At 47.6% G+C, this 15,802-nt stretch overlaps 1 protein-coding gene across 2 annotated transcripts in view; it reads left to right on the forward strand.

Moving 5' to 3' along the window:
- Positions 1 to 15,428, forward strand: part of SH2D4B (SH2 domain containing 4B) — a 60,461-nt gene extending 45,033 nt beyond the window's left edge. For both annotated transcript variants that reach the window (XM_042908047.1, XM_042908045.1), the window contains exons 6-7: positions 10,522 to 10,742; positions 14,966 to 15,428. In XM_042908047.1, coding sequence (XP_042763981.1) covers positions 10,522 to 10,742; positions 14,966 to 15,058 — 314 coding nt within the window. In that variant the 3' untranslated portion in view covers positions 15,059 to 15,428. The remainder of the gene's footprint in view (positions 1 to 10,521; positions 10,743 to 14,965) is intronic.
- Positions 15,429 to 15,802: the final 374 nt, after the last annotated feature.

Genomic DNA, 15,802 nt, shown 5'->3' on the forward strand with positions numbered 1-15,802 from the left:
CCTGGACTATTTTGCTCTAACTTTTGTTGTTATTGTCAATGAGAGATCTGTCGGGTCTATCTCCATGTGAGTGGTTCTCAACTTACCAGGGGTGATTGTGCCCCAGGGAAGAGCTGATAGTGTCTAAAGGCATATTTGGTTGTCACAACTGCAAGGTGCTGTTGGCATCTAGCGGGTAGAGGTCAGGGATGCTGTTATACATCCTACAATGCATTCTGCAGACCCTCATCTGGCTCAAAATGTCAACAGTGCCAGGATGAGAAACCCTGGTCTACCTGTAGACTTATGTCTACCTCTCCACCAAGGTTTTTAATTGTTGCTGGAAAGACCTACAAGTGTAACTTCTTGTTTACTTCTTTAAAAAAAATTTTTTTTAATGTTTATTTATTTTTGGGAGATAGAGAGGCAGAGTGCAAGCAGGGGAGGGGCAGAGAGAGGGAGAGACACAGAATCCAGAGCAGGCTCCAGGCTCTGAGCTGTCAGCAGAGAGCCGGATGTGGGGCTCAAACTCACCAACCTGCGAGATCATGACCTGAGCCGCTGTCTGACGCCCAACAGACTGAGCCACCCAGGCGCCCCTACTTCTTTTTAGAAATGATCTTACCTCGTCAGGACCTCTATTCTGCTAATGCCTGAAAAAAAACCCTTAAAATTTCCCGTTCCTCTGGTTTAAGAGTCTCTTTCAGTTTACCTCGGTTACTTTCTAGCAACTATTCAACCTTAATTTTAAACTCAAAGTTCTGCTTCTCCCTTCTCACGGGGTCTTTCCAACATCACTCCTTCCCCCCAAGTAGTGTCTGAGTGTAAGGGCAGCTTGTGGCTTGGGAGGAAGCCAAAGAAAGGCCGTGGTTGGTTGCTCATCTCTGGACTTTGTTCTCTGCTTTTAGGGGTCCCCTTCCCCGCGCTGATTATCCCCTAAACTTGACTTGCCTGTACCTTGACTCTTGCTGGGGCTTCTGAATTTTAACAACTGACATCAATTAGCTGTTAGTGAAGACCGTCCACCCCAAAGCCTAAGTTCGGGGGTCACCTTGCCTCTTTTCTGGGCTCTGCTCTTTTTTTTTTTTTTTTAAGTTGATTTATTTTGAGAGAGGGAGGAAGGGAGAGAGAGAGAGAGAGCGAGCGTGCGTGTGCAAGTGGGGGAGGGGCAGAGAGAGAGGGAGAGAGAGGCAATCCCAAGCAGACTCTGCACTGTCAGTGCACAGCCTGACTCTGGGCTGGAGCTCACCAACCCGGAGATCATGACCTGAGCTGAAGTCTGTTGCTTAATGGACTGAGCCACCCAGGCGCCCCTGGGCTACACTCTTAATGACGATTATTTTTTCAAAAAACCCTAAGTCCTAAAGGTTCATTTCACTGGCTCCCTCTTCCCTCTCTTGTCCTCACAGTTTATGATCATTATGGAAAGGAACAAGGCTGTCTCTTATTGTTTTATTTTCTTACTCTCCTTTATTTTTCACTCACATTCCCATTCCTCCTCAATAAGCAGCCTCTCTGATAATACTGTGTATCTGTTCAAACGTTCTTGTATATATATTGTATATATATATCACCCGAGGGGGGTTACTCTGCTCTTTATTTTCTTTTTTTCTCATGGTAGCGTTGACCTTGGTGCTTTTCTGTGGCTAGTTTTTATGTGAAATTAGTTTGCCTGAACATTTCAAGTGAAACAAGAGCCTGGAGAGTTGTTTTGGACTTTCCAGAGCCTCCTGTTCTATTATTTTTGTGAAGTGCTCACAAACAGGGCAGCTTGCCTCTCCGGAGTAGCTCGGCTCTGTTCCCCTCCCCCCACGTGGGTCTGGACCTTCTCCTTCTTTCTTTTCTTTTGTCCTACCCGGCTCAATTTTTATGCCACTCCCAGTGGTCGAAGGTGGCTCTGGAGGGTGTCACCATGGGCCTCTTGCACTTCCCCAGGATTGCAGAAGGCAAATCCTTCCCAAGTTTTGACTGCTGTTCTTAAAGTTAGCCTCCTGCTTTCCAGTGAGTTCCTGTTGACTGCTCTCGGGTCCATTGGTCACTCTTGCTTCTTTCTTCTTCCTGTGGAAACACCTGGTATCGTGAAGGTCTTGTGTTGATTATTTGTTCCCACCACTGTTTGTATGTGGGGTTCATGGGACCACCTTGCTACCTAGTTCTGTTGTAACCATAGCCCATGGCCTTTTGATTTCGTCTTTACTTGTCCTGCTTCTTCTTATTTGCGGATTTGGACAGATTGGAAAATGATGTTGCTGCCATCACAGATTCTACCTTGTCCTACCCTGTGCTTAAGTACATTTACCTGAAAGCTGAGGTAAATCATTCTTGTTCCTCACTCTGTCTCACCGAGCATCTGTTATGAGAGCCATGCTGTTCCTGTCTCTGGCCTATTATCTCTAATTGCTGCACAGTATTCCTCAGGGTGAATCTACCTGGTTTTGCTCATCCACTCTGAGTCACGGACACCCTGATTGCCCCCAACTTACCAGCACCACAGATCAGTCTAAGAACCAATTACATCTCTTACGCCAGATGCTTATGGACCCGTGTGATGATTTCTTTAGAATATATCTCAGTAATGGAATTGTTGGGCCAGAGGGTATACATGCAGTTAATTTGACTAGGGGTACCAGTGGCTCTCCAGAAGGCTGATCCGGCCCCTATTGCCAGCAGCCAAATGTGAGAGTTGCTCTAGCCCCATGTTCCAGATCCCACACCAGAACGCGGTAGAGGTCCTTGGTCCCCTCCACGATTCACAGGAACTTGGGGAGGCTGGCAGACATCATCATCAGGCTCTTCTGTCTCCAAATACATCATTCTGCCCTAATTGTGGCTCTATTGTGTGGGCAAAATTGGGGTACGGGGGGGATATTCTACTTTCTCAATATCTGTGGGGTTCAGGAACATGAGTGGGGCCCCTCCCTTTAGTCCTTCATCCCCTCTGTCCCACCCCAGCCCAGGAAAAGCTCTTTCCCATCTGGCAGAGACTTCTCATAGGACCTATCCCATGTCCTCTCTAGAGTAGGTCAGTTAAATTGTGTTCAGACCTCCAAGTATTACTTTAAATACAGAGGAAGTTTCTGGAATGTAAAAATCACTTTTTACCTTTTTGCCAATCCTGGCTTGCAAGACTGTTTACACTCTAGCTTGGCGAGTCTCAAACCTGGCTGCCAGTTGGAATTACCTGAGAAGATTGTAAACATGACTGATGCTTGTTGTTCCCAAAGTGACTGACACAAGACTCAGTCAGAGTGGGCCAGGGTTGAGAACCATGCTCTAGAGACTCAAAACAGCCAACACTGACATTTAAAGCTCATTAGCGATCCTTTTTTTCCTAGGTGATAACCTCCCCATCCCTCAAAGGACATTGACCGACTTTGAATGAATGTCATAGCATAATGTGTGGGGAGGTACAGAGCAATGATATTTAAATACTTAAAATATTCAATGTTGAATATACGTGGTGTGTGCACGTACAGATGTGAAGGGCATGAAGGGAGCTTCAGCAGCGGGGACACGACCAATCCTGGAAGCACCTGTGTGCTCGTCCCCAGGGCAGCCCCTGCTCCTTCCACCAGATGTGATCTGTCGCCTGAATATTTTCTCCATCAGCTCTTTGCTTCATTTCTTATTTCTATGTTAATCTCCAAACACTGTAGTGTTTAGCTTTGTGAGCTTTTCCATTTAATATAAACGGAACTATAGTGGTGTTATTTTTTAGTTATTAGCTTGTTTCACGCTTCATTGAAAAAAACTTTTCTCTCATTGCATTTTTCCATCTCTGTTGTTTGGAGGTTATACCGCTCTCAGTGCTCGTCTTTCAGTGGTTGGTTTAGAGGATTTAACATTCATATTTCACGTATCCTAAAGTTGATGTATATCGTTACCCTCTTCCTAAACACACAGAATTTTTATTTATTTTTAATGTTTATTTATCCATTTTGAGAGAGAGTGGGCACACGAGAGAGGGCGTGAGTGGGGGAGGGGCGGAGAGAGAGGGAGAGACAGAGAATCCCAAGCCGGCTCCGTGCCGTCAGCGCAGAGCCCAACTCGGGGCTCGATCATGAACCGTGCGATCATGACCTGAGCCGAAATCAAGAGTTGGAAGCTTAACTGACTGAGCCACCCAGCTGCCCCTATTTTTGTTTGTTATTATTTTTTGAAGTTTTATTAATTTAGGTAATCTGTATACTCAACATGGAGTTTGAACTCACGACCCCAAGATCAGGAGTCGCGTGCTCTTCTGACTGGGCCAGCCAGGTACCCCCTAAACACATAGATTTTTTGAAGTCCAGCATTTCTACTCTCAACTGATCAGATGTTGTCAACATTACAAGTTCTATCTTTTTTAAACCCTCCACTATCCATTATTAGTATTATTTTGTAAGTCCACATATACTTTTAACTTAACCTGCGATATCTGTGCTCATCATGCCTTCTAGCCTCTCAGATGGTCTATCCAGGATCCAATTTCTTCTACTTGAAGTACGTCCTTTAGAATATCCCTAATTGTCAATTTTCTCAACTTTTTTTTTTTTCTGAAGATGCCTTTATTTCGTCCTCCTTGAAAGATAGTTTCATTAAACACTGTTATTTTTTTTCTCAGCGCACTGAAAATATTATCCCATTGTCCTCTGGCTTCTACTGTTGCAACTGAGGAGTTAACCAGCAGTCTAATTGTTCATTCTTTGTAGACAATCAGCCTTTTTCTCTGGTTGACAAAATGAGACGTTAAGTGGCTTTGTGCAGTTTCCCTGTGATGTGTCTGTGATGAATCACTCTTAAATATTGCCTCCTCTCCATTCTCCTCACCGGTCTTCTCTGGGATCCAGATCATACACATGCTAGATCTTTCCGTCCATGTGCTGTGTCTCTTCCTGTCCTGAGACTTAAATTAGGCTTCTCTTAGGTTGCATTTTTATAAACGTGCCATGGACTCGTTCTTCTTAGTCTTCGCTGTGACTCTTCACTCATTTTATCCCTCCTTCTCCCCTTTTACCTCACCACCTCGGCTTACGGCCACGGAATCTACGCAGCCCCCAAGGCCTGCTTCTCATCCCCCTTCGTTGCCTCTTTGAGGCCTGCCCTGACTTTTCTACAGGCCACATTAGTCTCCTCCTTCTTGTGCCTTTCACAGCCCTTACTGTCCTCTGCATGAGATAACATGGTGTAGAGCAAAGAGTACTAGACTTGGAGTCTGAGGACCTGAGTTCAAATTCTGACTCCACCATTTAATAGCTCTGTGACCTTGGGGAAGTCCCTTTTCTTGCTGACCCTCAGTGTCCTCAGTTATGAAGTGATGATAACTGGGATGGTAGGAAGACTGAAGGAGATGAGGCCCACTGAGGCCCCAGATGGTGTCCCATGCTGGCTGTGACATGAGGCTTTTCATGTAACCCCCAATGTGTCCTTTTGCCCCCCTGCTTCAATATAGAAGCCATTTCTGGCAGACTAGTGGTCTGGGAGCTGGATTCCAGTGCTGTAGCTATGGAAATGTAGCTATGAAGCAATGCTTAGATGAAGGAGCCCTCATTGCACTGAGATCGCTGGCTTGTGTGCCTACTATAATTCATACCTCCTGAGGCCATTTTTTTATCCTTGAACATTCTCATATTCTTCTTCTGCTTAGGGAACACCAGTCGTTTCTCATTGCCATCAGAATTAGGTCCAGAATCCTTCTAATGGTCTGGGGAGCGCATGGGAGCTTGGCCCCTGCCGACCTCTGTGTATGTTGTCACCACCCATCTCCTACGTTGGCCTCCCCTCCTGCCACTTTGGCCTCCCCTCCTGCCATGAAGACTCATGTGCTAATCCCTTTTGCAAAACAGATACTTGCCTCACCCCTCTGTTTTAGCCCTTCTGGTCTTAGTCTAAGTGTCACTTCTGCCCCTGACACCAGAGCTGGGTGGGGTGCTTCCCCTGGATGCTCCCATAGCACCCGTGGCCTTGATCACCACTGGTTACAGTGAGCCTTTTCTTTAAAAAAAATAAAAAATAAAAAATAAAATAAAATAGAAAAATTCTGCCAATCTCTACTTCTGTCCAGAGTCAAAACTTCTGGGAGGCAGGAACTGTTTCTCATTCAGTGCTGACTCCCAGGTGCTGAGCATGGGGCTTGGCTCCTAGAGGGTGCTTAATACATACTTATTAAAGGGAGGAAGGAGAGAAATTACAGGAAATGCTACATTTCCCATCGTTGGTGGGTGAGAATTGGCTCAGAAGGGATCTACAGTTGCAGTCTCCAGTGACCATTCCAGAACAGGTGCTGTGGGGCCTCGGCCATGTCCCTCAGCCAGCCCTGGTCATTGCTGAGGCAGAAAGTTCCCATGATCCCTGGTGAGCAGTGTGCTCGCTCCCCAGTCAGAAGGGGTGACTTGAAGCTCTCCCTTCTTCCTCAGCCAAGAGGTTGTGGAGTGTTTAGAAGGGGCAGAGGTGGGATGGGTTGGGGTATGGTTAGTGCTTAGGCTCAGTACACTTGGCTTAGAGGCCATCCAGGGAGAGAGAGAGGGAGATGGGGAGGGCAGGGTGAACGGGGCAGGAAAATGTGACAGCTTCTCCTTGTAAGTGTCCCTGGGGGCTCCCAGCCACTAATTCTCTTGGGGGTCAGGTTTGCTGTGAAATGGCCGGTGCTGTCCTAAACGATGAAGCTGTACTCCTTTTGGTCTTGGGCCCAGTTACAATTTTGATTTCTAGGTTAAGTATCCAAGAGCGGGGCAGATCTCACACATGTTTACTATTCCAGACACCCGGAGGAGTCTGCGGGGGAGGGGGGGAGGTGGTGATGGCAGTGCAGGCTGGGGCCCAGGGGCCCGAGCAGTCCCCACCAGAAGAAGTCCTCCTCAGCAGCTTCTGTCTGGGGGGATTGGGTGCTTGGGCAGCACAGCCTGGCAGCACGATGACCAAGGCTGCTACCAGAACAAGGTGACATCCAGTCTTGGCACATGAGCAGCACCCTTGGTGTGGTCAGGACAAACTAGTTACGTGTATTAGACGGCCATTGCGGAGGTGCCTGGTGGCTCAGGCGGTTAAGTGGTTGAGTGTCTGACTCTTCATTTTGGCTCAGCCCGTTCGGTGTGAGATCGAGCCCTGCGTTGTGCTCTACAAGGAGCATGGAGCCTGCTTGGGATTTTCTCTGCCTCTCCCTCTGCCCCTCCCCTGCTTGCATGCATTCTTTTTTTATAAAAAAAAAAAAATTAGATGGCCATTGTGTTCTCAGGCACTGTGGTAAGCACGTTCACACATTAATTTAATGTAGGCTCGAGCAACCTTATGACGTAGATAGTATTAGTGTGACTGCTTAATAGATGAGGACGCCGCCCTGGGTTTCAGAAGCTTAAGTAACCTGCCCAAGGCCACCTGTTGAACAAGTCCCTGAGCTGTGGTTTTAGTCCACGCTCTGGATTACTGCTTCGGACAAGCCCCCCAGCATTCCAGGTCCTTGGGGCACAGACATCAGCTTCTGTGTCAGTGTGGGGCTTCTGGGAAGCAGAAGTGCAAGGGATTTACTGGAAGAAATGCCCATGAAGGATAAAGGGGAGAGGGAGCAGGAGAAGGTGGGGAGTCTTCAGACAGTGGTGCAGGGAGGGGGGGGAGGGAGCGAGGGAAGGAGGGGCGGTTGGGGGAGGAGCCTGCTACTGGAGCGCAGCTCAGGGCAAGTCTTGCTCAGGCTGATGGGAAACCCCAGAGCAAGGACTGCTCACTCAGAAGTCCTGCACTGGGTGGGCACGGTGGCTCCAGTACCCTTGTGCTCAGTCATAGAAACCTCTGTGCTCTGAGGCAAGGGCGCCCAGTCTTTTTTTTTTTTTTTTTGATGTTTATTTTACTTTTGAGAGAGAGAGAGAGAGAGAGAGAGAGCAGGGGAGGGGCAGAGAGAGAGGGGGACAGAGGACCTGAAGCGGGCTCTGCGCTGACAGCAGAGAGCCCAGTGCAGGGCTCGAACTCACGAACTGTGGGATCATGACCTGGGCTGAAACTAGGACGCTTAACTGACTGAGCCACCCAGATGCCCCAAGGGCACTCGGTCTTGTACCCTCTGTGCCAGAAGCAGCCTGGGGAGAATATGCTTCAGCGGTGCGTCCTGAGCAGCAGCTGGAGGCTGTCAGTCCAGACACCGTTTGCAGCGGAGTCCGTCCGTCCTGAGGGTCCCACAGTTGCCACAGGCTCTATCCTTGAGCCGTTCACCGCCTGTTTCCTAGTGTACTGTAGCCTCTGGGCAGGGCGTTATGAAAGCTCGAAGGTGGGTATCCCGTGCAGCCTCCTGGTGTAGAAATGATTTCCTGACAGGGTTGAGCAGATTGCGCACCGAGTAAAGCGAACTTGCCAAGAGGGCTAGTTGTGGGCAGGAGGGACTGAAATGCAGAAACGAGAGCTTGGCCATTTGGGTCCAGACGGGTACCCTTTTCAAATTCTACCACTCAGAAGGACATCTTTTTCTAACTTGCACAAAGGCGGAGTGTAAGTGATCAGCAGCCTGTGCTTCCCAGGAGAGAAGAGACATCCTTCATTGAGGATTTGGGGTCAGCTGGGACAAAGGGGGCTGGGCTGGGGCTGAGGCTTCTGCACAAGGGGGGTTTGAGGTCAGCAGCCAGTAATGGCTCATGAGGGAGTGAGTGAATGAGCCTAGAGAGGTGGGTGAGATGGGGTCCCAGAGCCCAGTGCCTGTCATTGCTGAGCCTGGACTCTGCTGGATTTCAGGGGGGCTATTCAAAGGTTTTAGATGGCAGAGAGACATGACATTGTCCTTTTGGTCTTACTGGTCACTTTCGGGCGGTAAAAAGTCGAGTCCTATTCAAGTTTGATTGTTCAGTCTCCTACCCCATGTAACACTTCTCTCCTCTCCCAATTTCCAGTCTGGGCTGGACTTTAGCTTGAGGTGTGGGGAATGGGGTTGGGGGTGACATTTGCTGGTCCCTCTTCCTCCTGAGCTGGCTCTACACTGTCTCACTTTCTTCCCCACCCCAGCTACCTTTAGGATCTAGGTCCTCTGATATTGGGGCAGGGAGGTGGGTGAGGGACTGTGCTGAGTCTTGTGACAGATTCCAGGTGGGCCATTTTGGCCCTCTTTTGGCTGTCACTGCTTCCCTGGCCGAAGGCACTAATGCTTTCCCTGGGGGTAGGGGACAGCCCCAGAGTGCACCCTCCTGCCTACGAGGGGTTTGTGTGCGATTCTTCAGGTGTCCTGTGGCAGAAGGTCTCCCTACTGCCTTCCCTTCCTCTCTCTCTTCCTAATTTCCTACTAATATAGCCTGGTTGGGGAGAGGGTGGCTCACTTGATTGCCTCTTGATAAGTCCTGGGCAAGGAGGCAAGAGGTGGCCCCCATTTGTGTTGGCTGTCTTTAAAAGGGGAACAGGTGACAGTGTGATTGCCTCTATGTCCTCTGCTTTGGGCACAAGGAAAGTCTGGCCAGATGACCTATAAGTAGGAGAGTGATGGTGGTGTGTGTGTGGGGGGGAGGGGAACGCTACAGGAGAGTGCAATATTGAAAGCAGTACCAGGGTGCAGCATGGGACAAATCACAAGTCCCTGGGTCACAGGGATGAACAGCCCAGCTACCTTCTACCCCTTGGCTATGTCACTGCCGTAAATGATCCCACTGAATGTATGCAGCGGGTGAACAGGTGGGTGTGTGAACAAGACAGTGTGCTCCTCCTCTCCCCCGAAATAACAGAGGACAACAGCAGCCAACATGTCCCCAGGGACATGTTCTCGATTTATGAAAGGCTTTCACGAACTTTATCTGACTTGAAAGTTGTGAGGTGCCCTCGAAGTAGATGGATTAAGATGATCACTTAAACGTCGAAGGACACCGCAGAAGTTGAGGGGTTGGCTGAACATCCCGTAGCCCGGATGAAGGCAGGGGTCAGTAGGTAATCTAGGTTTTCTGGCTCCTGCCCTCTTCCCACTGCCCTGCCCTCAGAGGCGGACCCACTGCCCGCATGGCTTCCTGTGCTCTATCCAGATGAGCACAGCTCCCTAAAAGCCCTGCTGGAGATAGCCACTGGTGAATACTCGACTCCGGGGCCAGACCGCCTTTCATACTGTGGTGAAAGCACATTGTGAAGGACTGTAGAAAATTTTGTCCTTTGAGCTGTTTGCCTGGTGTCCGCAGGTGGATGGAGGAAGCCCTCTTTCTTCTTCAGAGGACGTGCTGTGTTCAGGCGCTCATTCACGGGTACAGGAAAGGTAACTGGGGTAGTAATCGTAAGTCCCTCCAGTGTTGTTATCAAAGCAGGACTCTTATTTGTAATTGATAGATGCTATAATCCTGGCTCATTGCTAATTCTTTGCTTACCCAGTTAATCCAAGTTAGTGTGGCATAATTTGGAGGAAAGAATGCTAAACTCAGGTCCTAGTAGGAATTCTGCCCAGACAGCTTGTTCTGGGCCAAGATGAGCCCACTGTGGAATGAGGCAAGTACCTGAGCCCCCCGCAGCCTCCCTTCCTGACACCCTTGAAGGAGGATGAGGGGCAGGGATGAGTGGAGGAGAGTGGCAGGGGAAGGTTTGCTGAACCTATGGCCTTTTCTCCCCCCTTTTTTAAACCAGGAATTATTAGCCGAGAAGATGCAGAAGATCTCCTTGAGAACATGACAGAGGGAGCATTTTTGGTCCGGGTCAGTGAGAAAATCTGGGGTTATACCCTCTCCTATCGCCTGCAGAAAGGGTTCAAGCACTTTCTTGTGGATGCCTCTGGAGATTTTTACAGCTTCCTGGGAGTGGACCCCAATCGCCATGCGACGCTCACTGATCTCATTGATTTCCACAAGGTATCCCTCGTAGGGGTGCTGGTTGAGAGATGGGACTGGTAGAAACTTGAGCTGAAGGAGAGCCAGGTTGTAGGTGTTAAGAGAGGAGGTGGAGAGGGAGCGGGCAGCCCCCGAAGGTCTGTAGGATCACAGGAACATGGGACATTGGGGTGGAAGAGAGTACAGTTGTCTAGACAGGCTCTGGGACCTTCTGTTCTTCTCTCTGGCTTCCCCCCTGACTGATACAGGCACCTGGTCCCTAGCGTCTTCTCACCTCGAGTAGCTGAGGGCTTCCTACTGTCAACACTTAGGAGCTGGTTGACTCACCTTCAGTCCAAGCCTGCATCTCACCTACAACTCATCCCTAGGATGTCCTGCTTGAGAACGTTCTAGGCAGGTCTCTGGCAGCTCTGTAGAGTTAGCTGAAGCCTAGCTGTCAGCCCCGTGGTTTGAGAAGCTTTTCTAGTAGAGTTACCATGTCTCTTGTTCCAACTACAGCTTTACCACTTGGTATGTGTATGACCTTGGGTAGGTTCCTTAGCCCTCCCTGAACCTGAGTTTCCTAACCAGGCAAATGGATGTAAATAGTACTTAGTTCAGATCCTGTGACCATTAGATGAGGCAGTGTACATAACAGTGCTCTGTAACTGGGAAGCGGTATGGAAGTTCTTGTTTTCCAGAACCCTTTCTTGTTATTTGTCCCCTGCTGTAGACCTCTCATTGGGAAAGATGTTGCCGTCCGAACAATATATTTAGACAGGAGCAACTTTTGTGTTGATGTGGCTGTTGGCACGGTGGTAACTGGTAGCTGGGAGAAAGCCTAAGATGGAACTCGATGGCCCAGAAGGGTGGGGGAGGGATTCCGAGGGACAGAGTGGTGGGAGCTCACCATCTCCCTGAGCTTTGCACCTGTGGAAAGGTTCTCAGGGTTACTTGACCATCTCACTGGGGTTTTGCTGTAATAGGGAGTCTTGGATTTGTATTGTTTTCTCTTCATGGATGTTCCCAGGGCTCTGAGGACAGCTCCTGACTTGACCTTATAAGTCAAGCACGTAGACAGTCACCCGTTTACAAATACCTAGACATTGGCTGGAGAGTACGGCTGGAAAACTGGACTCACCAGGTTGAAGGCAGATTTCTTTTTTTTTTTTTTTTTTTTTTTTAATTTTTTTTTTAACGTTTATTTATTTTTGAGACAGAGAGAGACAGAGCATGAACGGGGGAGGGTCAGAGAGAGAGGGAGACACAGAATCTGAAATAAGCTCCAGGCTCTGAGCTGTCAGCACAGAGCCCGACACGGGGCTCGAACTCACGGACCGCGAGATCGTGACCTGAGCTGAAGTCGGACGCTTAACCGACTGAGCCACCCAGGTGCCCCTGAAGGCAGATTTCTACCTGTGTTGGGAACAGTCTTCTAACAATTCTAGGAAAGAGAGAGCGAGGGCATGTGTGGATGTTGGCACCTTCTCTGTATCCGGCATTGTGCCTGTTGCTGTACATCATGGTCTCACGTAATCTTCATGGCAGCTCTGTGAGGGAGGCATATTTCACAGATCAGGAAACCAAAGCCAGGGAGCTTGGGTAGCCTCCCTAAGTTTTCGTGGCTGGTACCACTAGGTCCAGCAGTTAATCCTCAGGCTGTCTGCCTCTAAAGCTTGTGCCTTTTCCCTCTGTACCACAACTGCTTGGTTTCCCCTATCAAATATAATGTGCTTTGAGCAGCGATGAACTTCTTGCCCCTGGAAGTGTTTAGGCAAAGGGAAAAGGTCCGTCTCTCGGAGGTGCTATGCTATGGTTCCTGCACGGGAAGGCTTGAACAGTATCTTTGAAGGTCTTTATTCTCTTCCGAATCTGGGGTTGGAGACTGCCAATCCAATTTTGTTTCTTTCACAAAAGGGAGAGCTCATCTATGCCCATGTGGCAATCTGATGGCCAGCGTGTATAAATTAAAATTTTAATTACACAACTAATTTATGATTACATTCTAAGAAAAATCAGATACAGTACAAGGTGAAAGCCTTGTTCTTTAAATATTTTTTTAAGTTTATTTATTTATTTTGAGAGAGAGAGCGCAAGCAGGGGAGGGGCAGAGAGAGAGAGGGAGAGAGCGAGAATCCGAAGCAGGCCCCGCACCGTCAGCACAGACCTTGATGCGGGGCTCAAACTGACAAACCATGAGATATGACCTAAGGTGAAGTCCGCCACTTAACTGACTAAGCCACCCAGGCGCCCTGTGCCTTGTTCATTTAATATCCCCACTTCCCCTGGGTGGCTCAGTCGGTTAAGCGGCTGACTTTGGCTCAGGTCATGATCTCACGGTTCGTGGGTTTAAACCCCACGTGGGGCTCTGTGCTGACAGTTCAGAGCTTGGAGCCTGCTTCGGATTCTGCTTCTCTCTCTCTGCCCCTCTCCCACTCCCACTTTGTCTCTGTCCCTCAAAAATAAATATTAAAATCCCCACTTTCATCCTCCACCTTGAATTATTAGTTTGCCATGTATCTATCCGAGTATTTCCTGGGTATTAACATAGAAATTTATGTACATAAGGAAATACATAGTTGTGTTAATTTTCACATAAACTGGACAATTCTTTACTTAATAGCTCAGCAATATGATTGTTTTGTTTAACACAATGTATCATACGGTATATTTTTTGAAAGCATGGTCCCTGGAAGCAGGCTGCTAAGTTTTAAATCCCAACTTCATTACTGTGTGTGATTGCGGGCAACTACTGATGATTTGATGCTTTAGTTTCCTCCTCAGTAAAATGGGTTTCAAAATAGCACTCGCCTCCTTAGGGTCACTGGCAGGTTTCACTGAGAGAGCACTGTGTAAATTGCCGAAACAGTATACCTGACATTTGTAAGTGATCAGGACGTTGGCTGTTACTGAAACGTTTCTATTCAGTCCACGCACCACATCCTTGTACGTGCCCCATGGTGTTCCGCAATGGCCACTTAGTCAGCTTCCAGGCTCCCACAATCACAAATGGGGCTGCAGAGATTTGCTTGTCTGTGTCTATGTCACTTAGGGCGCATGTGCAAGGATTTCTCTGGATGGATCCCTCGAACTGGGATTGCTGGATAGAAGAGTATGCACATTTTAATTTGAAAAGATCTGCCAGATTGCCCTCCAAAAACATAGCGCCAATTCATGCTTCTGCCAAAGCGAGATGAGGCTGTTTCCCCACACTGCTGCCAGCCCTGGGGATTATCAGTCATTTTAATTTTTTCCCATTAGATGGGCAGATGCTGTATCTCCTTGTTGATTAGCTTGCATTTCTCTGATTCCTGCTGGCACAGAGGATCTTTTCATATGTTTACTGGCCACTTGGATTTCTGCTGGGGATTGTCTGTTCCTGTCTTCTGTCCATTTTCTACTTAGACATCTCCTTTCTTACTGATGTGTCAATTCTTCCAGCAACAGAATCGCTCTTTAGTTATGTCCATCCTGCCCCTTAGGTCTTCTATGGAAATTTTTATTTAAACGGGCATTCTTTTCATTTCCAGGTTCTTTAATTTTGAAAAAAATATAGCCCATTCTTATTTCATGGATGATTTATGTTCTTATGTTCTCCTGAGGAGATTAATACCCATCCCTTAAAAGCTCCTTCTGTTTGTTTTATAAACTTGACCTTCTCTTCAGTGTCCATTCTGTTGTTGAGTTTGGCATCTTTCTTTTATAGGTGTGATTTTTCCTTAAATATTTATAGATTTTGAACTATGAGGTGGTGTCTGAACTTGAAATTTCCTGTTTATCCATCAATGGATGTAGTCCCTATTTCCCAAATCTGTTCTCTCCGTGCTGTAAGGGTTGGAGTTGATAGTGAGTAGCTAGCTCATCTTTTGGGCATGGGAGTGTAGGAGCTTTGGTGGTCTCTCCTCACTTCTGATCTGCCCAAGGCAAAGACCTTTGCTGTCTGGGGTTCCCCAGCCCCTGCCCTACGTTATCTCTTCTGACAATCTCATCCTGTAGGTCTTTTGGTTTTTCAGTACTCTTTAACATTTAGCTTTGTGGATGGCCTTCCTTCTTATTTTCCCGTGTTGGATTTCTTTCCATTTTCCCAATATGGATTTACTTCTTTTTAAAAGCAGATTTTTTTTCCTGTCATTTCTATAAATTTGAGTGAGGAGAAGGCAGATACATATTCATAGACTTTCTATCTTGAACTGGTCTCTCTCTGGCGGATGTTTATTTCCCTTGCTTGATTATAAGTGCTCTTTCCTTTTTGTTTTCCCTTTTAGGAGGAAATTATCACTGTTTCAGGGGGAGAGCTGCTGCAGGAACCCTGTGGACAGAGGGACAGCCCGCCAGACTACCATCTGTTGTTTGAATGATTTTTTTCCCCCTTACCAATTGGACTTCTTTGGGCATCCAGTTTTTGAACTCAACTTAAGAATTTCCCAGCTCAAATCCTTCCTTATGGCCTTCTGGAATATCCACCACCATCCAGTGGATTAAGTAGATTAGTATGCCTCAAGGGATATGAAATATATGGCATATGTGCTATCGGTCCCTGTCCCGATGCCCAGGACAGAAATTGCAAATAGCTGCTGCAACTCTTTCACGAAGAGTTTAGTTATGACTTCAGAAGAGAAGCCTATCTGCCCTAAATCGAGCTCCTAGAGCACACGGACCATGTTTTAATAATCGAAAATAATTCCAGTGCCGAACTCTAATTTTAACATATGGTAGACATTCAATAAATATTTGTTTGAATGAATGCAGTTCTTCTGAAAGTTTTCCAACACTAATCAGCAGTCATTTCTAGTAAGTTATTTCCTACCTGTTCTGTTTATAAAGTCATGGAGAGGATGGAAGAAACGTTGCAAAGAATTTATATGGAAAATATAGACGCTGCGTCTTTAATGGTGTATGTTATTGCCCTCATTGATTTTATCGTTGGAATTACCCAAGGCTTCTGAGACCCAGCTTCCAGAATAGGTGACGGATACTGCCCTGCCTTCCTTATTTGCCACCCCTGCTTGGTCTTGGAAGCTTATCTTGACCCTGGTTTTACAATATTGAGGCAGTGGTTTCATGCACTCCCAATAAATGTGCCCAAAACCTGGGGTGAATTA

Source organism: Panthera leo, chromosome D2 (assembly GCF_018350215.1).
Source record: "Panthera leo isolate Ple1 chromosome D2, P.leo_Ple1_pat1.1, whole genome shotgun sequence".
In the NCBI taxonomy this organism is placed as follows: Eukaryota; Metazoa; Chordata; class Mammalia; order Carnivora; family Felidae; genus Panthera; species Panthera leo.